This window comes from Colossoma macropomum, unplaced genomic scaffold, assembly GCF_904425465.1.
Source record: "Colossoma macropomum unplaced genomic scaffold, Colossoma_macropomum, whole genome shotgun sequence".
Taxonomy (NCBI): Eukaryota; Metazoa; Chordata; class Actinopteri; order Characiformes; family Serrasalmidae; genus Colossoma; species Colossoma macropomum.
This window is the reverse complement of record NW_023494798.1, coordinates 28,059,909-28,086,543: the sequence shown is the minus strand read 5'-3', so window position 1 is coordinate 28,086,543 and position 26,635 is coordinate 28,059,909. Positions and strand designations below refer to the sequence as shown.

At 39.5% G+C, this 26,635-nt stretch overlaps 1 protein-coding gene across 3 annotated transcripts in view; it reads left to right on the top strand.

Annotated features, from left to right (window-relative positions):
* The window catches only part of mob2b (MOB kinase activator 2b), a 55,626-nt gene extending 29,488 nt beyond the window's left edge, over window positions 1-26,138 (top strand). For 2 of the 3 annotated variants that reach the window (XM_036584881.1, XM_036584880.1), the window contains exons 2-5: window positions 20,271-20,431; window positions 22,553-22,646; window positions 24,685-24,809; window positions 25,596-26,138. In XM_036584881.1, the coding sequence (XP_036440774.1) occupies window positions 20,271-20,431; window positions 22,553-22,646; window positions 24,685-24,809; window positions 25,596-25,867 (652 nt within the window). In that variant the 3' untranslated portion in view covers window positions 25,868-26,138. Of the gene's footprint in view, window positions 1-4,376; window positions 4,577-20,270; window positions 20,432-22,552; window positions 22,647-24,684; window positions 24,810-25,595 lie in introns of those variants that run through there. The other variant, XM_036584879.1, reaches the window with a different exon arrangement.
* Window positions 26,139-26,635: the final 497 nt, after the last annotated feature.

The window sequence follows — 26,635 nt, the reverse complement described above, 5'->3', positions numbered from 1 at the left end:
TGAGCAGTGCTGGACCCCTCCCCTACCATTACATAGTCTCACGTTATTGTCATCATGTGCACAGACACCCGCTCCCGCACGTCATTCTAGAAACCTCACTTTTTCCAAACTTTTTTTCTTCCCCTTGAACGTTTATTTCAGGCTGACCTAAAGAGAGTTGTGCAACTTTGAGCAAAGGGCTGACTCTAATGTCAGGTACATAGGAAGAAACCAGACACAGCTTGATCTGAGATCAGTATGATGGCAGTTTTATGGGCCAGCTGTGCAGAACATGATGATTCAAAGCGATTTCCCAATGGCTACTTTTTTGATGACGAATTTAACCATAGGGCTTCAGCAACATTGAAGCTGTGTGAAGTTCTGTCAAGTGAGATGACTCAAATAGTTGGATTATGCATTTCCTTATTGTGTGGCCACTTGCTTAACCTACAGTTTCTATTTTAAAATGTGAATATATTTAACCGACTTACGCAGCCCCCACACTCCTGCATTAGGGGTATTTATAGTACATGGGTATTTGCAGCCTATAGTCATGTCTGAGTGGAAATAGAGCTGGTATGTGGTCACACAGCAGGACACAAGTATACCGACTATTCAGCACACATTCTGGACCAGAATTTGGGCCCTATTATTAGCTTCCTGATTCTCTTTTAGGTCTGCAGAAGAATTTTTTGCTGTCTTTTAGGCCTGACAGCAAGTAGTAGTACTTTTTCTTCTGCAAACCTCTCTAGTAGCATAATTTATGGTACTATTACTGCTATATACAATACTGTGGGAAAAGTCAGTGACCACACTGTTTATTTAATTTCCAGTGAAAACAGATGCTTTTCTCGCATCCCTGGCAGGAAACTTCTCCACAAAAGTAGAATAGTTTCTTGTAAAATGTCTCTCAATGTTCGACCTTTTACGAGGCTGAAGTCAGTTTCTTATTCGCAAACTTCTTGTTTGAATTTTCCTGTTCCGCCTTAAATAGTGCCTGAGGCGCCAGAATGTAACTGCTACACCATTTAAGGTGGAATGGGAAAATTCGAACAAGAAGTTGGTGAATGAGAAACTGTCAAACACTGAAAAGTCGCGAAGCTGAAGTCAGTTTCTCACAGCAGATTACACGTATCAAGAAACGAGCTACGGTGATTATAAATACAAATAAGTCCATTCGTGTTCGTTAACTACTAACTACGCCCAATTCAAAGAAATCTACAGGGATATTTTCTATACCTCTAAAGTCTGAGAAGTTGGTTGCATTTTCTGCTTTTCACAATCCAAATAATCCTAATTACAAATTTCGGCTCTTCACCTTACTGCACATCTCAGATGTTCAGTTTTGGTGTTCATATGCGTACATATCCTTTCAAACCCATAGTGTTGAGTTGTATTATTAGTATTATTATTATTATTATTATTATTATTATTATTTACAGTTTTGGTGGTCTACTAGGTCATGCAAGGTTGTTAGGAGTCCCATTTTCTTCATATCTTTTAATTTTTTGTTTTGAGCTCCAATTTTAAACTCTTTTAAACTCTCTTTTTACTTTCTCCTTTATTATGCAAGTGGGTTATCTTGTATCTGACATAATGGCCATTTTAATGGAAACTAAATAAATGAAGGGTGTCTGACTTCTGCATGAAACTATATGACAAGCTGTAGGGATGTAAGGATGCAGCTCATCATGTCATTGTATCGTGATGTGTCATAACTAGTGTGTTACCTTGGGGCTAAAATATTAGCTTGTGACTGGACTGTTCAGCTGGGACACTATAAAGCACAGCTTTTGTTTCACATACTGCAGTTTTATAATGTTAAATGCTGTAATGAACCAAAAAAAACATTAGGATATTAGTCCATGACACATTTTTTTAAAGGAAATCTGAATTTCAGGCGTCGTTACGGCTCTAATCAACAGAAAAATTGTCAAGTTGTTTACCACCATGTTTTGGCTCAGTAAATATAGCACAGTAATAACCTTATTATTCTCACGCTACTGTGGTGTGGCGAGTCAGCTTCTGTGCCTTTAGCATTAGGCCACTAGGCCATTAAACAACTCTTCTATTGTGAGAATTAAAATACACTGAGTTTAGAAGTGTATGTTAACAAGCCAGCAAGTCTCTAACAAGTGTGTCTCTGTCTGCGTTGGGTTGAAAATCCATTTCCCCCGGGCAGAAGCCGTCAGCGTCATGTCTGAACATGCCTGCTTAGCAGTGCTGGGAAATTCCAGCCTGTTGTACAGCCATATGACATTATCACAACATGTCTGCACAGTCAAAACAGACTGTTAAGGCAGTGGTGTGGGTTGCACTTTGGTGGAAATGGGCTTATAATGTTTTTTCTTGTTGGATGCTTGACCCCTTAAAAGATGAACATTTCCTGGAGGAAGTATTGCGCGGCTCACTTCGAACGTATTTAAGTTAATAATTCTCCTACATAAATAGAAGCCGCTTCCAGTAAGTTATAAAGAGGAGGAGTAATCCTGGGACGTCCACAACAAATGACAGTGTTGCTTGGAATAAAGCGGAAGAAGGAAAGGAAATTATAGTCTCCAGTGATTCTCTATCTATCTGTCTACGCTCACTGAGCACTTTATTAGGAACACCTACCTTTTTCTACACTCTTTGTCCATTTTATCAGCTCCGCTTGCCATATAGGTGCACTTTGTAGTTCTACAATTACAGACTGTAGTCCATCTGTTTCTCTGCATACTTTGTTAGCCTCCCTAACAAAAGTCAGGATCACCACAGAGCAGGTAGTGTTTGGGTGGTGGATCATTCTCAGCACTGCAGTGACACTGTTGGTGACGTGTTGGTGTGTGTTGCGCTGGTATAAGTGGATCAGACACAGCAGTGCTGCTGGAGTTTTTAAACACCTGTCCACTCACTGTCCACTATAATAGACACTCCTACCTTGTTGGTCTACCTTGTAGATGTAAAGTCAGAGACAGTAGCTCATCTACTGCTGTGTTGGTCATCCGCAAGTCCTCTAGGACGCTGTTGGCTGGATATTTTTGATTGGTGGACTATTCTCAGTCCAGCAGTGACACTGAGGTGTTTAAAAACTCCAGCAGCACTGCTGTGTCTGATCCACTCAGACCAGCGCAACACACACTAACACACCACTACTAAGTCAGTGTCACTGCAGTGCTGATCCACCACCCAAATAATACCTGCTCTATAGTGGTCCTCTGGGTTTCCTGACCAAAGAACAAAGAACAGGGTAAAAGGGGGCTAACAACAGGGTATGCAAAGAAACAGATGGACTACGGTCTGTAACTGTAGAACTACAAAGTGCTCCTATATGGTAAGAGTGTAGATACAAGGTAGGTGTACTTAATAAAGTGCTCAGTGAGTGTATCTAACCATCTGTCTCTGTTTATTTAAAGTGCATAAGAAAATTCAGTTTCCAGGGCTGTATTCCGCAAAGCCGGATTTCTCAGTCAACCAGATAATTTATGTCCAAAGTTCAGGTTTGTAAATAATAAAAAAATTAAAATAAATAAAAATGTGCCCCAGCTCTTCTCCTGTTGGACAGGCTTAACATTGAGCTTCAATGATCTGTTTAAACGAAGGAATTCTGCTTTGTGAGATACCCTTCATAATTTCTTCTGCAGTTCTTTTATTAATTGCATTCAATGGGAACAAATAGTTGCATTGTGTGGCAATCCTGCAAAGAGGACAGTGCAGTAGCCTAAAATATCACTGAACTAATAATAATAAAGGGGAAAAAAAACCTGCCCAAGAATCAGGACCAAAAACTACAAACTTCTGAAGTTCCACCAGTAGAATTGCACTGGAATTTCTTAGTACATCCAGCATAGGAAATGTTTGTGCTGTTCTTCTCCATTTTGGATCCTTTTAGTCTAAAATAAGATGCTAAAGCTCCAAAGGGAGCAACAGCAAAACAATCCAGGAGCTGAAGTGCAGAACGCAATTAAAGACCCCCCCCTCTACCCCCTACGTACCCAGTTCCAAGATCTTTTTTAAGTAACAAAAAAGAAAAAAAAAACAATTATCTTAAGCTGTTTTTGGATTTAGTTGTATAAGAATCTATTTGTTTTTATGTTGGTGTATAAACTTTTGGCTGCATATTATATATTCCATATTTTTAGGCTGAAGCAGGTCAGCAGAAGTTGTTTTTATTATTATTATTATTATTATTTTTTTTTAAGTCTTCTTTCTTTACCTTACAATCCGTCCCTCAGTAAAACGCAGAACTACATTTATAAGACTTGTGCTTATGAAGTGTCTCTCAGTTGCTGCAAAGGTTTGTTTTGGCACTCTGCACCTCTTGGCCCCTCCCACCCTTTTCTCCGATTGGCTGGAAGTTGGGCAGGCGGCCCAATGAGCGCGCGCTTCTGCCGAAATGAAACATGAGTGAGAAAATCTGCGCTGGTTCAGTCCGAGTCGCGCGATCGCGTCAGGTCTGAGAAGGTCGTGAGGAGAGTTCAGTAAGAGACGCAGGAGCGCGCGTTTGAGCCATGGTGGGCGATCACACCATACCCGGAGACGGCGCTCTCAACCAGCGCGCTGCCAAAAACGGATTAAGCTGCAAGATGGTCCTGCAGGCGGTGGGCAAAGTGCTGAGGTAAAGGCTGAGACCGCGTGCGCGCGTGTGCGTCCAACTTTCAAGTCACCTTCTTATCCGTCAGCTTCTTGTTCCAGTTTTGCACCATTTAAGGTGGAACGGGAAAATTCGAGCACGAAGCCGGCGGGTAGGAGGCCAACTTCAGCCTCGACAACTTTCAGAATGGTTGCTGTGCTGTTTGGTTCCTTACAGCTTGACTGGGGCTTTGGTTTGTAGGCTGTGTGGAGTAAAACTCAAGGGTCCTCTTGCTTTCGCTTTCACACATTTATAGTCGTTGTAATGTCTTTTACTGACTTGTGCACGAGAGAAAACTAGGTTTGCACTGTGCAGAGTTGGCTCGTGAAGCCACGCTGCAATAAACGTGTAGTTACTAATGCATCAAACCACACGTTAACTGGCTGTCAAAACCAGCTTGAGTAAAAACGTACCTGGACTGAAACTTGTGCACTGCAGCTTCGTAGAGAAATTCAGCATCTGTCAGCCCTGACCAACTTTAAGGGGAAGTCCACCCATTTTTCAAAATTTTTGAGATATAAACAAAGTCATTCATAGTGGTTTTTGATGTGAAATGATTGGTTCTATGTAAACTGCTGAGCTAGAATGGTTCACAGTAGTGGTGATGGTGGAACAAGACGTCTAAAAAGTGTAATGCCTGTAAAAGCTGCATCACAGAAAATAATTACATGGTTTATGGTTATGAAAATGATGCCTGAGACATTGTTCTATGACAGTTTTAAGAGAAACATTTGGGCTGTTATGTATAAAAAAAAAACTGTTAATGGTGGAGAGAGACGTATAGAGTGTTATAAGGCAAATAGTCCCCAAAGAAAACTTTTTTTTTCCATATTTATGAGTTATGTTCCCATTCTTAACATGACATATCACTGAGAAGATGTGTAGGTTCACTGGTGGTTTTTCATAGTAAATAAAATGCCTATGTTCCCATTCTTAACATGACATATCACTGAGAAGATGTGTAGGTTCACTGGTGGTTTTTCATAGTAAATAAAATGCCTATGTTCCCATTCTTAACATGACACATCACTTAGAAGATGTGTAGGTTCACTGGTGGTTTTTCATAGTAAATAAAATGCCTATGTTTGTAGACATTGTGTCCCCTGGTTCCTGTCACCATATGATATCATTCATATCAAACCACTTTATTTACTTCTCAATGAGTGAATTATGCTTTCATTTTGAAAAATCCCCTCATTTTGGATTCCCCTTTAAATACATTTGCACCTCTGTACTCTGTATTCAGTGCTTCTGAAGACTGTAGGCTGTGCTGAGTAAATCACTAGCTTAGATACCTGTTGCTACACGATGCACTATGTCTGTGAATCTTCTGGTGTGGTATTTGTTACTAACCAAATGGCTGGCAATCTCACTTTATGGCTTAGATTAGACATAAGTAACTGATTTATTATATGTATCTTATGCATTAGAATTCACTGTTTGTGATGCTGGGGAAAAGTTGGCTGGTAAACTTTAAAGGGGGGTTTCAAAACTTCTATGTAATTAAATAGTTAAGTTGTAAAGTCATATAGAAAGGACTGATATAAAATGCCCCATTCTAGAGAAACTTTGAAATAGTTGAAAGTTGTTCCTAGCAGTGGTGATAGGAACCAGACGTCGGAAACATTTAATACTTTAAGAAAGCTATTATGTGAAGTGGTTACAAATATGTGATGATGCTGGACGTATTGTTTAACAATAGTTTTAAGAAAGTTTTGTCACTTTTTCTTTTTTTTCTTCTTAAGTTTTACCACTGTTTAAAAATATAACTAAATAGACGTGTGGCTTGACTGGTCATTTTGTGTAAAGGATTAAATGGCTGTACTTGTGTTGTAGGCATTGTGACCCCTGGTTCCTGTCATCACCACCACTGTAAAGAATCAGTCTGTAAATGTTTCTACAATTTGCAACAGCCACTTGACTTTGTTTACATCTTAACAAATTTATTATACAGAAATTTTAAATTCCCTTAACTTTGCCACTAGACGTCATGAGTAAATGTGCTACATTAGGCCTAAGTGATCCATTGTCAGTAGCCTTCACATTAGAGGTTAGGTTAATGCAGTGTTTCTGATGCTGAAGAAAGGGGCATGTAGCCTAAACTTGACCCTGTGAACTACATCATTTATGGTTTCAGGTCAGACGTGTGAGCAGTTTTATCAGTAGACTATCGATTTTAATGGTGGCTAATGGTCTTGTTTATTTGGTGCATGTAGATATGGTCATGGATCTCTTATCCGCTGGCCTCAGGTGAGATATAAAGCGGCATGTTGAAACAGCAGCGTTGTCTTCCTGTTTCAGTGTATCCTTGCTCAGAATTGCCCCTGGGATTTTACTGGAACGTCATAACATCGGAACTTGCGCTGTCTTGCATGTTGCTGTGGCTTTGGTTTTGTATTCAGTGTTACAGAAACTGAAACGTTATGTCAGTGTTTTACAACGCATAGCAGTCCTTTTGAATTAACTTGTATCTGTGCCAGGTTGGCATTAGCAGCCAGCGGGTGATTAGAATCAGTGCACCTGTATTAAGCAAGTGTTGCAGTTTGATCAATATTTTGAGGCTTAAGGCAAAACATGGAATACATTTTTGTTGCTGAACTTGTTTCATTTGGCCTATTATTTAAATACAACTCAGCTTCAGATTATGTACTTGTTTAAAATGTATGTCAGTTGGGTTGTGTGGTATGGTTGCTTAGTACATACCCAGCTATACAGTATTAGGGGGCGGAGCCTCAGGTGTGACGGACAGCAGCACATAGCAGCTGAAATTATACACGAAAAGTAATTGCTGATCACTAACTAATTAAGCCAATTTAAAAACCTAGGCTTAAATGTATTACTAGGATAAGTTTTATTTATAACTGTAACGACATCCGTCTTTATGTAATATATAAATACAACATATAGCATCATATCTTTGAGTATGAAAAAGTTAATGAATATATGACCATGTTATGACTTATATGGGGGATTTTAGTGTTTAAAATAGACAAGAACTGGAGAAGTGTGAGTGACACAGTGACCAAATTAGTGGAAGTGGCTACTGTCCTGTGGTTTAGGTGGTCAGTGGACTTTTGAAATGCTGAACCTACAACCACATCTGTTTCCCTATCGGCTACTTACTGTTTGTTCTGCCTCCATTGACCAATTGCTAGTTGTTCTGCCTCCATTGACCAATTGCTGAGTGTTTGGCTCCTTTTACACCAGCTTCTTATTTAAATTTCTTTTTTCACCTTCAAGTTTCCTCCAGCACCTAAATGTAACTGCTGCATCAGTGAAGGTGGGAAGGCAAATTCAAAGAAGAAGCCAACTTTAGCTTCATATTACTAATTAACTACTAAATGCTGATTAAATTCACACAATAGATTTTCAGTACTTCAATAGCAAAAGGCCCTTTAGCTTCTTTCCTCATGTGACTTCAACCCAACCGTGTGCTATCAACATTATTTATCTAGTTACTGAGATACTTAAGCATTAAGCTGATTATTCAGCTCTTCTTAACTCCTTTAAGATTTCAAATGATATCCTCAAATTTAACAACCTAAATATCCCACAAATGTTTTGTACACAATTAGCTGAAGTGCAGCACATTGTAAACAGCTCCGTGTAGCACTCTGGGCTAATGAACAACATAGTGAGGACAGTTTTATAACTACAGAAAATAATGTAGCGTGTCTCAGCAATACCCCAGACATTTTGTAGAAAGTATTTTGAATTTTGGGCCATGCATCTCATTTTTGCCATCTAAATAACGGTGCTGGCTTTCCTGTAGGCAAAGTCTTCCCACACTCTGTGGCTTTTCAGAGAAAGGACTGATTTGGTGCTTCTATAATGGGATTTTAAATGGTGGTTTCAAGGCCCCGGAGCACTGCAGGCTGTTAGTGGCAGCCAGACTGGAGTCTGACTCGCTAAACGACACTCAGCGACTGCAGCTGAAACCGAACCTATTGGGTTCTTTATTTTTCAGCGTATGGTTTGATTTCCAAGAATAGCACAAGATTAGTCTTCTGAGTGGGCGAAGAATCACTCTTTACGCGTTGTAAAATAGCCCAATATAAATCAAAAAGCAGGATTTGGCTTTAGCTGGCTTGGCTTTTTATGTGAATGTAATTTTGTTTTATATGTACAGTAGTGTGCAAAAGTTTTGGCACCCCTTGTCAAATTGCGTGTTGGTTTTCTAAGTGAAAAGGAGTACACGTCTTCTACAAAGAACATGACGATTATTGTTTATTTGCTAAATTTAACATGTTGGGGGAATATAAAACAATGTGTGGAAAACTTGTGGAAAAGTTATGGCACTTCTTATATGTTTTATTGTTTCCGATATATTAAATTCAGCAAAAATATGGACATTTTACATTGAATTTTTCTGAATATATGTATTTGATCTCTGTGGAGGATGTGTCATTTTCGTTTACAAAATCAGCAAAACATGTAATTTGAACAAGCAGTGTTCAAAGTTTCGCATATGACTATGTAAACATTAATTTAATTGGATGGATGGGAACTGTGGGCTGATGACTGTACCTCCTTTATGTAGAAACTGGGACTAAAGCTACACAGATAAATAAATAAAACATTTTTTGGGGGGTACAAAGTGTGGATTTGAAAGAATGAAAGAACCATCCTTTACATTGTGTCAGAACATTATAATAAACTGACTAAAACGAATGGGCCCCAAGTAGTTGGGGAAAAATGTCATTGTATTAACTTGCATTTAAAGTTAGGGATGTTCTTCCTTCTCCTGTAAAGTTGCTGTTTTAGAGATGCAGGGTTTTGTTTTGGTAGTGATGATTTATTTCTGTAGGGCTACAAATGCAGTACAATGCATAAAATGCAGATATGTTAGTTTAGTAGCCCACCATTGCTTAATTTTCTGCTTCTCTGTTGTACAAAAATGTCATCTTTTTTGAAACATCTTTAAAATCTACACATCTGTCTGATAAACTAGCAGTTATTGGCCGATAACTGTGATTCCGATGTCATCGTACATCTCTAGTGCTTTCTTTTGCATTTTTCTGACTTTAATCTCTTAACGTATTTTACCTTTCCTACCTTCCAGCTTTGTGGGATCAGATGTGTATCTGAATCGGACATTTTCCTCTCCTTTTGTTGTGTGAGGGCGTTCACTCATATTTCACATTTGTTCTTTCTTTGTTTTGAATCATGAAGGTCAGTCGGTGCGTAGGATGCTTGTCTTTCGGGATTGTTGAAATAGTTAACATTCTGGAAGGGGAACAGACGACTGAACTTTTTGTGTTCCCTATGAATTCAGAAGTGAGTATAAATGGTAACTAAGAATAAAAGATGTCACACATTCATACTCAGCCTTGTTGACTTTCCTATTGTCTTATGTATCATCTTTCTGTGTTTAATTGCTTAAGGACATTTTCAAGGTTACATAAAGGGTCAATAAAGTCAGGAATGCATTTTATCATGCGTCTTGTCTTGAAAAGTAAGAAAATGCGTCAGCAAAGCCAGAGGAATGTTTCTGAGCATGTCTGGCCCATAATGCAAAAGATATGAGGAGTGTCTGATTATTTGCCAAAGAACATGGTTCAGGATTATGGAATTAGCTTTGCAAGTTTGCTGATATGTAGGATTTGGTTCTGCATATGGCGTAACAGATTTCTGATAGAACTTTAGTTTAGTTTAAACTTTTCTTTTTAAATAGCTAATAAAACAGTTATTACATAGACATTGATAAACTGCTGTACCTGTGGTTATAATAAGCATTCTTAAATCCTGTATACATATTTGTGATTTATTTATTTATTTATTTATTTTCAAAGACACTGCTTATTTGCACTAATCTGAGGATACAGGCCCAAAATTCAAATTAATTCAGTGCTTCCCCTATCATTAAATTGGCCAGGCGGTCAGCCTGGTCAAACTCGCATGCTGCTGGTCTTGGATGAGATACAGACATGTGGATGTAACTGGCAGGCTAATGTTAGCTTCCTTATGCTTTGGTTTTACGTGGTATTTGCTCCTATTTTAGAGAAAATCAAAGTCTCAGTCTATTTTCAGATGTTAAGATGCACTAAATTGAGATCCAATCATTGATATAGCAGTGTGTGGTGGGCGAGCTGGCAGGATGAGGAGCACTGAACTCAACTTTAGTCTTCTAGTGTCCAGTCGCAGGTTTTAAAGGGCACATAACTTTCAAAACTTTAAGTAATATATAAACATTATTAAAGTTTTTCAAAACGTATCGTGCACTCCTCAGTCTGTATGTGAACTCCAGAGTCCATGTATGTTACAAAAATAGCTTGTTTTAAATTCGTTGTTTCTGTGATGTCACAAGAACCAGCTAATTTACATATATCTGCCTATTCAGCCTCCTCCTGTTTAGCTCTCATCATTCATACTGAAGTTCCAAAGAAGCTTCAGCTTTGAGTGCTTTTTGAATGAAGGCAGCCAACCAGAACGGAGCTCATTCATCTTACCGGTTTTACAGAGAGGTTGTTCATGTAAGAGTCAGTTATGCTTGTTTTTGGTACATAAAATACATAATTATTTTCTGACCCTGTAATTATTGTAGAGCATTGTCACACATGAATTCCTAGAATATAAAGGAGCAATCAATGAACAAATCACAGTAGCACTTCAAAATAAAAGTGTAGAGAACATAAAACGTCATGTATGGTATGTGTACTGTATTTTGATATTACACACGCAAGACTACACTGGTAGCTTTAAAGGGTCTACCAGCTGGCCTGGAAAAAATCTAGTGGAATTCTTAAGGTTAATTCTTTACTTTAAGAACCCATATCATGGGAAACCCTCTCGTTTTTTTAAAACAAAGAAGTTTTAAGTAATTTAAGTTTTAAGTAGTTTCGAAGGTTTCATTGCTCAGTCCATATGGTCCATATTTGGAATCTATGCTGCAAAAATGGCCCTTTTTTGAATTCACTGTTTTTGTGATGTCATGAGAACCAACTTATTTACATATATCCAACTATTCAGCCTACAGCTGTTTAGCCCCGTCTGTTCGTACTGAAGCTATAGGGAGTTTCAAGCCTGGACAGCCTTTAGAATGAGGTACAATACAGAGCAGCCAATCAGAACAGAGCTTATTTATCTTATATCAGCCTGTTTAATTCTAAGGGATAACGAGAGGTTGGAAAATGGTCTTATTGAAATTGTAATTAATTTTTGCTGCATAAAACCACACAAATGTTGTAAGTGGACCTCATGGGTCAAAACAAAACAAAACAATGCAATAAAAATTGTATGATATGGGTCGTAAAACGTATGACCTGAATCATGTAGCCTCATACTGTGACTGAAGTATGTGTCTGTACATATCCACATGACTGAAAAGCCTTTGATTACAAAGGCTTCCTTAGCTCTTTCTGCTTCCTTAGCTTTCAGCAGTTGCTCACATTTCTGGATGGATGCCCATCGCATCCCTACCCTGTCATAGCACTGGTCCTATCATGTGATCAACATGCTCTTTATAATCAGCATACTCATCTCTCCGTTGCAACCCATCTGCACTTAATACAGCTACAGGGCCTCTTCATGGAGACCAGAATAGCTCATGCGTTCCCACCACCTTCTTTCATTCATCTGTCCTTTAGCATGTCTGCTTCCCTCCAAGGCCAACCGTGCAGAGAAATTTCTCTCTGCTTTGGTGGCTGACGTGTGGACAGACAATAGCTCTGTGAAGGACTCGGCGGCTGCCTGTGTATCTCATTGTATTAGACTTTGGTCCAGGAAAGGGAAATGGCACTATTAAGTAGAAACTTCATTGCTGCGTTTTACTTTCCCGAAACTCATTCCATTCTTGACTGTGGGTTTATTTTGAGGAAAAGAAAACTTCCCCGGTGCCAGGAGTCGTCCTGTTAGCTGCCCTCCACCCACTCTCTGAATGATTAGCCATAAATGGAGCTGAATGTAGCCAGGTCAGGCAGCAGAAGCAGCCCTGCATGAGCTGAGGCCACAGGCATGTGAAGCTGCGGTTAGATGGGCTTGCGGAGTGCTTTACTGGAGTTGCTGATCATAGTATGAACTGTATGAGCAGAAAGACATTAAGGACTGATCTCAGGCTCAGTTTTGGTCTGGAAGCTGAAGAGCCAAAGTCTGGATTTACTTAGAATGTCTTGTTCAGCAGTGATGGCTTTACTTAGAAATAAAATTGGTTACGTCAGGACTCGATTTAGCCCTCATTCCTCTGAATTTGCACTACTTGACTTCCTTTGAGACCTTGAGGTTGAAGGCCCAAAAGCTTAAAGCATTTCAAGCTTGTGAACAAGGTCAATATATCTGTACCTGGTTTACGGGTACTAGCCAGGTCACCGGAATTGGTACATAAGTACTAATTGTTGTTGCTGATGAATCACATCAATTAACTCAGGCCTTTGTTTGGCAATAATCCTTTTGAATTCTTGACTGACGTCAGTGTGGTTCCTGTGTAGACCTTCAGGCTGGCAACCTTAAAGCCTTTAAAGACTCTGTAGATGCTCTGTTCACTCTGCTTAGTTTACAGTTATGATCCAGGTCACTGTAACTAGTTTGTAAGTACTGCTTATTACTAATTGACTCACATCTGTTACTTCAGGGCCTCTTTTTTCTGCTGAATTTTAAACTATTGACATCACTATGTTTCCCTTGTAGACATTTGACCTTGCCAACATAAGGGCACTGTAGATGTTCAGTTAAGAACCAGGTCACTCTGCCTAGCTTTCTGGTGACTGTAAGTGGTGGATAAATACTAATTACTACTACTTATGAGTCACACTTGTTTCCTCAGGCGCTCATTTTTGCAATCTGTCTGCTGAATTCTCTACTTTTGACATCAGTGTGGTTTCATTGTAGATTTTTATGTTGGCAAGGTCCAACCTTAAAGCTTCTCTAGAGTCTGAGCCAAACTTTGTGATTTTGCGTCTTTTGTCCTTTTTGTTAAGCTTTGAAGTTTTACCTGTGAAGAGTAGGAAATGGCAACACAGGTCTGTGTGCGAATATGAAAGGGAGCATGCAGGACTGAACGTGCCTGAGAAAGTCCTGCTTAATCGCAGAGGAATGCAAGCAACTTCTGTGCCGTAGTGTACGTGAGTGCGGGCAAGGCTGAGGCTAGGGTTGCACTGATCGTGAATTTTTAACTACTCTAGCTGATGTTAGCGAAGTACAGAAACAGTGAAAATATGTTTCTCTGACAAATTAACATAGTAACACCTCATCCGCCTGTAAGGAGGGGACGACTCCTTATCACCATCTGTTGCTGTGTCAGTTAGCTCATTTATCTCATCTGAAGAGTCAGCCTCCGTTACTCACTCAAGACAAAAATCGAACAATATCTGTTGGCTGTTTTTGAAGAATAATACATTTTTCAAATGGATTCCTCTGCAATTTTTTTGTGTAACACCAGGCTGACACCTGAACAGGTAAACCTACAGCCCTTTATGTCAGCTGAAGTCTGCTTTTTCACTGTTTTTGTTCATTAACACTTACAGATACTTGAGTATCAAAATGAGTCAAATTGCATTTTCCTAGTTGGAGTTAAAATCTACTGACCTAGATGTCATTCTACCCCAATTTAGACATGTCCAGAGCAGTAGATGCGCTATCACACAAGGCAAATGAGGTCTCATCTTGAGCTATTAGCCACCTGAAACCTTCCTGTGAGAAAGATACAAAGGTTTAACTGCACACCCGTTGGAATAACTGAGTAATAAAGTCATAAAAGCATGATATTGTAGTTGTTATGTTAATAGCAGAAAACGTCTTTGCATAAGCAGCCGTTCTCCATAATGAGGTGTTTTGGTTTGCGTGTTCCTTGGCTGTCTGCAGTTTTATGGTTTGTGCAATGACCTTCCAGTTGACAAATGTTCCTGAATCAGATTGTGCAACTTGTTTGCTTCCAAGTTGCAGAACCCATCTGAGGAATTCTGTTCTTTTAGAATACTTTAGATGGTTTCCTAGGAGGCTTGTGTTTGGCATCAGGCAGCATTCTTCCCTTCGGTGTCCTACCAGCTGCACCCCCAGCTGTCCCCTGCCTCTCCAGCACAACACAGGAAGAATTTTGAGCACGTTTTGTTTTCTTCAAAGTGAACATCCGCTTAGTGACCTGATATCAACAGTATGCAATTTTCTCATGTTGTCCATTGTCCATGTTTTATCGTGTTTTTTTTATTGTTATTTATTTATTTTTTTTACCCTGTGGATCAAAGGCTTGGCCTCTAGTTTCCTTCTGAAGTCCTGCTGGCTTCTGGTTCTGATTGCTACGTTGTTAAAGGAGACCACGCTAAGCCTGGAAAAGCACACTGTTAGCCCACGGGCTATCTCTTTAAGGCAAGGATCAGTGGCCTCTTCTTGGCTGTGGTACCGCAGTTTTCCAGGAATCAGGAGTCATTTGTCTGAATGAGCAGAAAAAGGGAGAGAAACAAGCCTGATGGACCCTGTGGGGGGGCGGAGCTTTGTATTTGAACAGAGGGAGTGTTCACAGAGGCCAAAAAGCAGGCCTACAAAGACACACGTTCTGTAAATTAAAGCCAGCTTCTGCTGCTCCTCACAGCTGTCCTGAGACAACCTAATATTCTGCTGTTTTCTACACCAGAGTATTACAAGGCTAAGAAACTGCAGGTTTGCCAGCAAAGTCTACAGACTATATGTTACTACAAGAATTTGCATTATGAGGTGGTGAATTGTACTGCAAACACAAACCAAACATTAAGAGAGACATAGATGGATAGTAGGATTTAGCAGGATGCTAGAAGCTACAGTCTGTTGATGAACTATACCAGTACTTTCATATTAACATTGCAATTAAACTACACCAATTGTGGAATTTTAGAATTGAAATTCTAAAATGAAAAATATTAACAGCACTTTCTTTTAATGCTGGTAACTAATTTTCCTAGTTTGACCTTTCAGACCATCTCTAGTAATGCAGTCTAAAGCCTAGCTGCAGCACACAGTTGCGGTGACTCGTGACTGTAGCCCTTTTGTTCAAATACAGGGTTTAAATGGCAAGTGCCGTTGATGGCTCTCTTGATATGTCATTTCCAGCTACTGCCAGGGAGATGTTGCTTATCACTGAAGGACATTGGGTGTGAAGCACATTGAGTCTGAAATATCTTTTTATAAGCAAAGCACACCACTGAGGCTGGCCATACATGTCATTTCAGTAATTTGGCAGACTATACTGGATAGAGCTTGCAGTAGACCAAGCATAAATCAATGAGCAACAAACTAACAAAAGCAACAGTAAAGTGGAAAGCTCCAGCTCCCCTTTTGAGCCTCCACTGTAAGAAGAAGCTGTATGAGTGAGAGCAAGAAACTACAGTCACAGAGGCGTTGGAACCATGACCTTTGTATTGTTGCTGTACAGAAAAAATATTCTTTTTGTTTCGGTTTTTAATTGTATAAACATAATTTTAACACAGCAGCAGTCTTTTACATTGTGTGATCAGTTCATGATGAATGGGCCAATGGAAATGCTCCAAAATGGCTTGGAATAAAATCCCTTAACATTAGCTTAGATTAAAAGTTAAGAATATTTTTTGCCTTCTCCTGTAACGTTAACAATTTGGAAAGAAATATTATATATACAGTAGTTGTTAGAACATGCAGCCGCTATTGCTCTCACTGGACGTCAGCGATGGAAATCGAGAACTACATTCATCCATTTTATTTTCACCCTGTGTTCACGTGAGCGATCTATTCACATGGTGAAAATAATATCACTGAATTACAGAAAGTAATAAATACATTTTGATGAGGCTTTTTTGCCCATTTACATAGCTATAACAAAATGCACTGCTTTTTAAATGAAAAAGAAATCTTACTTTAGGATCAAATTTGAGCAAAAAAAGACAAGATCTGATTAATTAAGTTAAATTATTTCAGTTGTCACCAGCGACCCAGAAGGATAAGCGGTTTAGATGATGTATGTATGTATGTATGTATGTATGTATGTATGTATGTATGTATTTCACTTGTTTGACAGCCTTAATAATTAGTTAGTTAGTGATAAAGTTCAACATAGTATGTGCTAATAAAATTCTCAAGCTTTTTAAAACACATGCGGCAGAAAAAGCAGCTTAGTGTTTTATTTTACTATCTATATGCCACCACAGTTGAAGTTACTCCTTCAATCATATTTTTGAGTTCAGTGAAGTTTTTACAGATGTTAAAAATAATCAGGCAGATCTAATCATGGTGGAATTTGAGATTTCATGATGCACGGGTTCATTTTGTAAAGAACTTTACTCAGAACAAATCCTTGAGATTTGCATGCCTGCTAGTTGGGCTTGTAGATAGTGTTTGTGCTGCTTGGTGGCGGTCAGTTAGTGGTCAGGGTGGAGAAGAGGCTCAGTGCATGGCTGCTGTGTATTTAGCCCTGCTGGCCCCTGGCAGGGCGCACTCCTCAGCCTCAGAGCAACAAGGCCAGGCTCTGTTTGCAGAGGACCAGCAGCCCAGGGCCTCTGCAGAGAGACAACATGGGAACAGCTGTTTAAAGAGCAGAGCCAGACTGCCTCCACACACGCACAGCTTTATACAGTAGTACTGCTGTTATAGGCTGGATATTTGCAAAATAAGAAGCTGACAGCTTGAGAGCAGCGTGGCATGAAATCAGGGTTTTCTCTTTTCACTGAAAAGGGTGATTGACTCAGAGAAGAGCTCTTTATTGTCAAAGATTAGTTGAACCAGAAAAGAGCAGAGAAGAACTTTGTGACAGATGCAGAAACGATATCAGCCCATCAGACACGTTTCTCAAGTTTCCTCTTTTTCGGAAATTGTTTTACTGGTCTACTACACACCTGCTCCATTACAGTAAAACTGCACTAAAGGGAAATGACTGCCATGTGCAGTGACAAAATTGAGGAAATGTAGAGTCGTCAAAACATCAAATTACCTGTAAATGCCCATAAATCTAATACCTGTAAATTGTTCACTATCAACTTGGTTTTAAACCATGGTTTAATGAAATGTTGATATTTATCACTTTCATCACAATTTATTTTCAAAATTGCTTGTCATTTAACAGCCCTAATTCTTGAAGACCTAGTTGTCATACTCACTAAACCAGGGGTCGACAACCCAAATGTTAAGAAGAGCCATTTTGTCCTTTCATCTAAAAATCAAACCACCATGGGAACCACATTTTGTGTCCCATTTTACCATCTTGGCTGTAAATGTTTCTCAGTATGTGCCAAAGTTCTAAACTATGCAGACTTTTTTGCTCTGCTTTAAGCTTTAGCTCAGCTATAGCTGCTTTTCTTGCATCTCTGGCAGGAAATGTTTCCGCAAAAGTGGAAAAGTTTCTGGTAAAATGTCTCAACATTCGACTTTTTACGAGGCTGCAGCTTCGTCAGCTTCTTATTCGAATTTTCCCGTTCCACCGTATATGGGGCCTGAGGCGCCAGAATGTAACTGCTGCACCATTTAAGGTGGAACGGGGAAATTTCGAACAAATATGTGGCAAATGAGAAAAGGACTTCAGTTTTGTGACTTTTTAGTTCTCGTTGCAGATTAAATGTGTCAGGAAACCAGCTGGAGTGATTATAAAGGCAAATAAGTCTATTTGTCTCTAAATTATCAATGTTTGTCTTAAATCATTGTCTTTGCCTTTTCATTAGCTCCCAGCTAGGTGAGATTGTTGTCTGCGTTACTATGGCGACCAGCACGCCAGCCTTCAGGGTTGAAGTGTGAATTAACAGTTATACGTTAACTCCAGCGATTAAGACCATTTATTGTTAAAACAATGTTAGAATGATCAGCAGAGCTTCATTTTACTGCAAAGACGGATTATTATTATTTTTTTTTACATAAAAATCTAATTTTGCTGTGGAGCCACAAAAGAACAGTAAAAGAGCTGCATGTGGCTCCGGAGCTGCATGTTACCGACTCCTGCACTAAACCTACTCTGATTTTGAGCTTTGAACTCAAATGTAAAGAACATATGCCATTTTCTTTTCTAGCACTGTTCCTTTGATATCTACTGTTTTGCTTAGCAGTCGGGCCGATACATTTGATCTATGGTATCCCAGTTATGTGTTGTATATTGTACAGTAGTGTTTTGCATTCAGTCGTGCCAGTATTTGTTGTTGTATTTGTATTATAACAAAATATACCAGGACAGGTGTTTATTTATTGAATACTTTCTCCTCAGTCAGACTGTAGAGTGCACTCATGAATGAATACCATATGTCTAGAATGGGGGAATGAGGTCAGTGTTGAATGTACCTTTCTTCTCCTCCATTAGCCACAGTCTGCTTGGCTCTGTCTTGAGCAATAGCACTGTGACGAACAGAAGCCCCCCCCCCAAAAAAAAACCTCTTGCGTTTGATGTTTGACCCTGGGTGTGGTGGTGGAGAGTGAAAGTTGGGATGGGGGTCTTCTGGTAACATAAACCCTTCAGCTCTAAAAATAGCCGAGGCAGGAAGAGCCTGCGTGTCTAGGGCCTCATTGGCTAATTACAGGCCAAGGTTAAGTGTGCAAGCAGGGAGAGAGAAAAAACTGGCTGCACCCAAAAGGGCTTGGGCTAAGAGTTAGTGCTAGTGCAGCCCTGGTCCTGCCTTCTGTCTCCAGTCAGGCCCTGTGGACTGTGTTCTTACTTGAGAGGTACTGTGTAATTCACTGTCCAGCGTCTGGACTGTTGTAGAGAAGTCCTGCCTCAAACCAAATACTGACCTTTTACACTTACTAGGAGTGTAACAGTGCATCGTTACATTGAGACATCGCAATGTAAACGTGACGGTGCATAAAGAATGAACATTCTATTATGCTGTCTAATGCAGTTACATTGTTTGAAGACTTGAGTTTGCCAGTCAACAGCCCACACCAGCATGTTCATTAGTAAACTGTGCAGCATTTTTTATTTGATTTTTGTCCAAAATATCAAATTGTGCACATGGAATTGAGAATTGTAATTGAATTGGCAGAGTATATTGTTACATCCTTATACGTTACCTCACTTCACTGAATCATGCCTAGGTTTGAAAGTTAGTTAACATTAGGTGGCTAAAATTAACAATGATTTAACATGGCTTAGTTACCATTTATAATATTTTACAGTCCTTTGCTGCATATTGCAAATAGCCAAACACCACTAATTATTTTAATACAGAAAAGAAAAAAAGTTACTTACCATTATTTTTAATGTGTCTTGCAGAAGTTCTGCTACATCACCTGGGCGATAACTTGCTCTACATCCCCTTTCATTTCCCAATGTGAACATAAACTTGTGTGTATTTGGGCACCCCTGTCAAATTACATGTTCTTGGAACACACTTATGCACATTTTAATGCACAATTACTGTTTCATTTGCTGAATTTAACATACTGGGGGGGAAATAAAATATAAAATGTGGCCTGTGCAAAAGTTAAGGCACATTTAGTATTTTTACATTTATTATTTTTTTTTATTGTTTTTTTTTGTTCCAGGACAATGAAATACAAATTTGTGCACTAAAATTTCCAGACTCTGTGTTTGACTCTGTGTTGGTGCATGCACAAGGTATGGGTACTCCAGGTCTAGGGCTGGAAAACCCTGCCCTAATAGAGGGCTTTGTTTTTGTAGCTATTCTGTAGGAATCCCGCACTTTCTAATAGCTTTGTTCTGATTTCAGTACAAGCAGAATTTGTCTTTGTGTGCTGAACAGATCTACGGTCAGGAAACTTACTGTTTGAACGCTGCTGATCTGTATACCCCTTTTATCCACTTTTATAGGAAGTCCAAGGCAAAGCCAAATGGTAAGAAGCCGCCCACAGAGGAGAAAAAGCAGTACCTGGAGCCGGACTACACCAAAGTGAGGGTTGTTGATTTTGACCTTAAGGAGCTGGTAGTGTTGCCACCAGAAATCGACCTGAACGAATGGCTCGCCAGCAACAGTAAGTCATCTTGAGTGACATTCGTCTTTATTCATCTTCAGTGGCTCAATGACAGGGGCTTGGAATGGTGATATCTGATGCAACTAGTTGCTCTTTTGGTCAGAACGAATTAATTGCACACATTCCAGAATTGCACATATATCTCAAATATAGTGATCCTATCAGATCAGTTCAGAGGAATGTTTTCAGACCCGCAGCCATGGGAAACCTTCCTGGTCTTATCATGTTGTGTCTACCGGAGATATTTCTACAGCCCTCCAGTTGTTTCACGTCTGTCCATCACAGGAAGAACCCAGCACGTTCTTTCACTTACATAACTGCTTGATAGACTGAACTTCGATTAACATTCCACATCCCAAAGATCATAGACCATTGTTTGCTTTTTCCTTGATTTTTATCTTTGGGTAATGCTTTCAGAAAAGAAGCCACAGAATAACATAAAACATGGGCTTATTTTGGGGGCCGTAGTGTTTTTCCAAGATGGAATCGACGGTTATGCAAACGCTACAGCAAGGCTCTGCATGAAAGCCTTATATGGTTAATTGAGACTATTGCTCTACGCTCATTTAGTGCAGTTGCACTTTAGCTTTTTTCTGCCAAAGGCTGGTAATTATTTTGGAATCTGAAAAAAAATTTTATCACTTGACTGCAGTTAGAAACTGAGGCAGTTTGTTGTAGTTATGTCTGAAGTAAAAATGCATGAGGTGATGTGGTGGTACTTTTCAGCCTTTTTTTCACATCACTGTAAAACTGAACTTAATCATAGCAATATTACACCTCCCTAATATTACTAACTTAACTCCTTGCTTAATTTATTTTTTTTAGCATTTTGTAAAAATAGACATTTATTTTTTGCTGAATAGCACCTCATTGACCTTGACTCAGTCACTGAGCCACCCACTCATGAGCTTGGATGATTATTGTCTGTAGAATTACGGTGTTAAATGATATCATCATGATCCAGATTTAGATATGAACTAGTGCACGTGAGCTTTACAGGGCCTTAACCTATAGCTTGCAATTTCCCTGAAGATAATATAAATACCATATAACTACCAACTGGGCTAGCTTCTAATAATACTTTGTTTATTTTGTTAACTATTCTATACAGATGACATATAACACTGTTAACATTCAGTGGTATTGCCAAACTGGTGCCCTTCTGAACAAGAATGTCAGTTTTACTCTCTAATGGAGAGTTTATTGCATATTCCTCAGTATTGTGTGTGACTGAAAATCGACCTTATGTTTTCAAGTGGTTGGCTTTTAAAATATGTGTTTGTGTAGTTAATTAGTTAATGTTCTATTTGTACATCCTTCAAGTATGAGCAATCTTTTCTAATGCATTCATTTTTAAAGCAACCATAATTTAGAATGATTATATTGATTGAATTGTTAAATAAAGGCAAAGCAATAAAAAATAAAAGGATGTGACGGTAAAGAGAACAAAAGAGCAATCATTTGCATAATATCAGTGCATACGTAGTCAAATTATGTTACGTTTTGTTGATTTTCTCAGGAAAAGTTAACAAGGGTGTTCATATATCTTCATATATCACTGTATTTGATGGTCAGTCTTTGCCCCAAAGCTACCCACTTGCTCAGTCACAGTCACTCACTCAATCATCTTTAGATGGCTGAAGATTCTCCACAAGAGGGTGCTAGTAGTAATTTGATGTCAGTAAGTTTTAGTGTTTCTGAGTGGTGCTTGACTAACACTGTGTATCCTTGTTATTTAGAAAGATTTTTAAATACTATGCTATATATTACAATATATCTTATTGTCCATTTTAGCTTTGCCTAACAAGATGGCAAATTTCTGTGTAATTAATTATAAACCAAGCCTGTATAGAATGAAAGTTGAGTGATCCAGTGAATAACCTGTGAGTCATCTTTGGTCAGATTACTGCAGACCAAACGAGGCCTTTCACAGTAACAACATACAGCAACACAGCCACAGTATGGTACTTCTGTCCATACTGTATGGCCTTAATTCCTGCCTGAGTGTAATAAGGCTATAAGACAGCTGTTTAAAGAGTAGGGCATACACTATAGCTCTTACTAGGTCTGAGAAAATGCTAGGACCCTGTTTGACCTTTTGTATTCTCTTTGTCTCCACAGCCACAACATTCTTCAATCTCATCAACCTGCAGTACAGCACAGTGTCAGAGTTCTGCACAGGCGATACGTGTCCCGTCATGTCCGCCTGCAACACGTAAGTCCTGCTGCTGCTCTGTTCTGGATTATTTATGCTCACTTTGCCATCCATTATTCATCCTGCAGCCTGAGGGAAAGACACGGCACAGGCAACTCAACACCTCAACCGGTGACCCTAAGGGGTCGTTACCTGGGCCTGAGGTCAAGGCCTAGCAGCGTGCTTTGCTGCTGGGAGATGGAGTTAGCAGTCTCGTGTTTTGGCCTTGCTGATAGAGATGAGACAGGAGAGATTACAGTGCCCTGAGCACAAAGGACACGAGTGCACACGTGCATGTGTGTATTTGTCAGTTTGTGAGGACCAAATGTCCTTGTAATAGGAGAACATGATAAAGTTAAAAAAATAAACAAGTGCTAAAAGATTACCTTTTTGTTACTAAAGGTAAGGGTGCGTTGAATTCTCTTGCTCCAGGCCAAAGTAGAAAATGATAGATTTTATTTCTAGTTCTGTTAGTGTTCACACTAACGTTGATCTGAAAGATGTAAACAGAAGTCGTGGACAGAAAGTCAGAACAGATTGGACAGATTGAATGACGAATATTTGGTGACAATAACTGTGATAATATCATACCAAACTTTGACACATGCTGTACTCTGGCTTAACTGATCTTGTGAGTTGTATGTATGTCTTGGTTTATCAGTCTTGTGATATTCATTAAGCCACAAGAAGCTGCTTATCTCCATGACACAAAGCTAAGTGTGTCACTGTGATAAAACACTGCCTTGAGTGTCTCACCATTTTCATAAAGCGAACAAAAACTTAAAAATTGAAATGAGAAGTCATATGTGTGTGCATCAAGCATGTCTCAGCTACATTAAAACAACAAAAAAACTGCATTTTATTAGTAGTAATTCAGGGATCATAAGCAGATTATAAACACATCTATGTGTCAAAACAGTAATTTTTTTACTGCAGGTATCAAAGACGTTATTTAGACCAGAGATGACGGCTCAACTCCACTCTCAGCTCTTGGAACTGGTTAGCCGATATTGGATGGTTGCTTAGCCGAGCTGTTTGAAATGGAGAGAGTAGAAGTGCTGATTATCTCTTATTTACTCTGATTCTACTGAGAGGAACTGATCCTAGATCAGCACTGCAACTCTGCTAAGCTTTGTGAATGTGAATACAGGCCCAGATGTGCTAACTAATTTGTGAAGACATCACCCAAATGTGTCGGTTATCGGACAGTAAAAATGTGAAACTGAAGCTAAAGCTTCCTATATATGTGTGTGTGTGTGTGTGTGTGTGTGTGTGTGTGTGTGTGTGTGTTATTTGTTAAAATGAATCACACAAACAGAGAAATCACACCAGGATTCATTTAAATGGAACCAAACCTGGCAAGTGTGAACACACCCTATCGGATTTAGGCTGCTCAGCTGCAGTATTTCCAGTCAGTGTGTTGGTCAGAACCGAGATTCATGATGTTCAGCATGGTTTATATCTAGACTGTTTAAATGCATAAAACCATAACAAATTTACCGTCTACTCTAATTCTTACTCTGTCCTTCCTCTTAAAAAAAAATAATAATAAATAAATAAATAAATAAAAGCTTGCAGGAAGATCATGAGGGTGGAAACTTTCATATGTGCTGATTTAGCTGGAAACGCTCTCTGTGTTCTTTGTCTGCTTGACTTTGAATTCTCAGTTTCGTTATTAGTGAAGTGAGGATGTGTGCATAGAAGAACTTTTGTTTGTGAAGGCGACGCCCAGGCAGCTGCCGCCGTTGCTGTAAATGGGTCACCTGCCAGGAGATAATGTGAAGAAGGAAAGACGTTGGCCCAGAGCCTCAGCCAGCAAATCAAACAGATCATAAATATACTGATCTCTATAAGCAGATGGTCACGTACACATTTTAGTTAATGATAATCCAGCGTCAGTTGGGCTATTATGAGCATTATATGGTCTCCAGTAATACAAGGAGATCAACAGTCATTTATTACTGCTGTAAGGAAAAGAATTGGAGAATATTTTGGGGCTTCGGGGAAAGTGTTTCATTGACACTCATCACCGTTCTGTCTCTGTCTGTTCTTCTCTCAGGACATACTACTGGTATGATGAGAAGGGAAAGAAAACTAAATGCACAGCGCCACAGTATGTAGACTTTGTCATGAGTTCAGTCCAGAAACTCGTCACTGATGAGGACATCTTTCCCACTAAGTATGGTGAGTATGGTCCTCTACTGCCACCTAGTGGTGGAACATAGACATTACGATCAGCCTGCTGCATACTAAAGATTGAACGTGTCTACTTTTGCTATTGTTTGAATCAAACTTTTTAATTTATTGAGTTTTGCTAGTTATGAGAGAATATTAGTAACATTTAATGATGGTGGTGTTGTTGTTGTTGTTGTTGTTATCTGTCCTTAACCTGGCATTCTGAATGAATCACTTAACACAGTGTCATTGGAAGAGCTGCAGGTCTAGTCTTGTTCTTTAAAGGGGATTTCCACTGATTCCTCCCCCCACACACAATTTTTACATAATTCTGTCGTTGCAAATTCATTCTTAGTGTTTCGATATGAAATGGTACATTGTAGAGAAAGTAACTGATTTTCTTTACAGTGGTGGTGATGGGAACCAGTAATCACTATATGTACAACTCAAATAGATCTTTTATATGCTCTACAAAATGATCAGTCAACCTTCATGTGTCTACTGAGTTTTTATATGTTATATTGATAATGATAAATCAGTGATAGTTACGGTAAAATAATGCATTATCTTAAAACTGTCATGTCTCAGGCATTAGGCAGTGTATTCGTAGTCATTTAATATAATTACTTTATATAAGGTACCTTTTTTACTGGGTATTTAATGCTTTAGACAATGAATAAAAAAAAAGTTTGGCACGTTTTTCCTTCTCTCTTATTAAGTTACCACTTTGAAGTTCTGAGTTTTATTGAGAATAATACAGACTACTCACTTTTATATTTCACTCATCCTCTGCAGGTAAAGAGTTCCCGAATGCCTTCGATTCACTGGTGAAGAAAATCTGCAGATACCTGTTCCACGTGCTGTCCCACATCTACTGGGCTCACTACAAGGAGACGGTGGCAATGGACCTGCACGGACACTTAAACACCCTCTACACACATTTCATCGTTTTTATAAGGGAATTCAATCTGATGGACCCCAAGGAGACTTCCATAATGGATGACCTGACGGAGGCTCTGTGCACGCCCCTGCCCCAAACTCCACAGAACCACGTCACAGAGAGATGAGGCCCATAGCCCTCTCTGGTCCTGCCAAGCTGGGGTCCCCCACCCCCCAACCCCAGGGAGGAGAGAAGGACTACAGCGGCCCCGCTGGTGCTGGAACTCTCAGCCCTTCAACCGCCCACAACTTTGCTCTCTTTTAGGACCCAGTCAGTCAGGAGTGATCAGCCAGACCTGCGAAGGGGCAGCACATGCTGAAAATTCTCCTGAGGCTGTCCTGTCTGTGAGCCTAGCCCTTTAACCAGGAACGATTCAGAACTTTCTTGCTCCCTCCTCCCCTTTTAAGAAAGCGGTTTGGTTTCCTTTTGCCCCCTGCACTATTGAGTTTGAGACACTTGCTGGTTTATTTTTTATTTTCTTTTGTCCAGAGTGACATTAGCGCTTCCCCTTTCAGCTCACGTTCAACAGAACGTGAGGAAGCTGATAGCAGCACTATTTTTGTAGGCCAGGTTGTCTACCTTTTCTCTTCAGTTTCCTTAATATAATGTTATTCTCTCTTAGTTTTAGTTTTTTTTTTTCCCCCCATTTGTTCACCTTGAATCCTCTGTCTGACTACTTTCCACCAACTGCTCTTTTACCCAGCATCTCTGTATCTGACAAAATTGCTGCACCTTTATTTTCCTTATTAGCGTAACCATATTAGATAATCTAGAGATCTAGAGAGACTTTACTGCCCCTCAGTGGTCTTGTGGTCAGGTTTGACCTCCTCCTGCACTGGAGCCTCCCGCAGGCAGTCATGTTGGATCGATCCAGGGAGCCATGTTGGCCGAACGT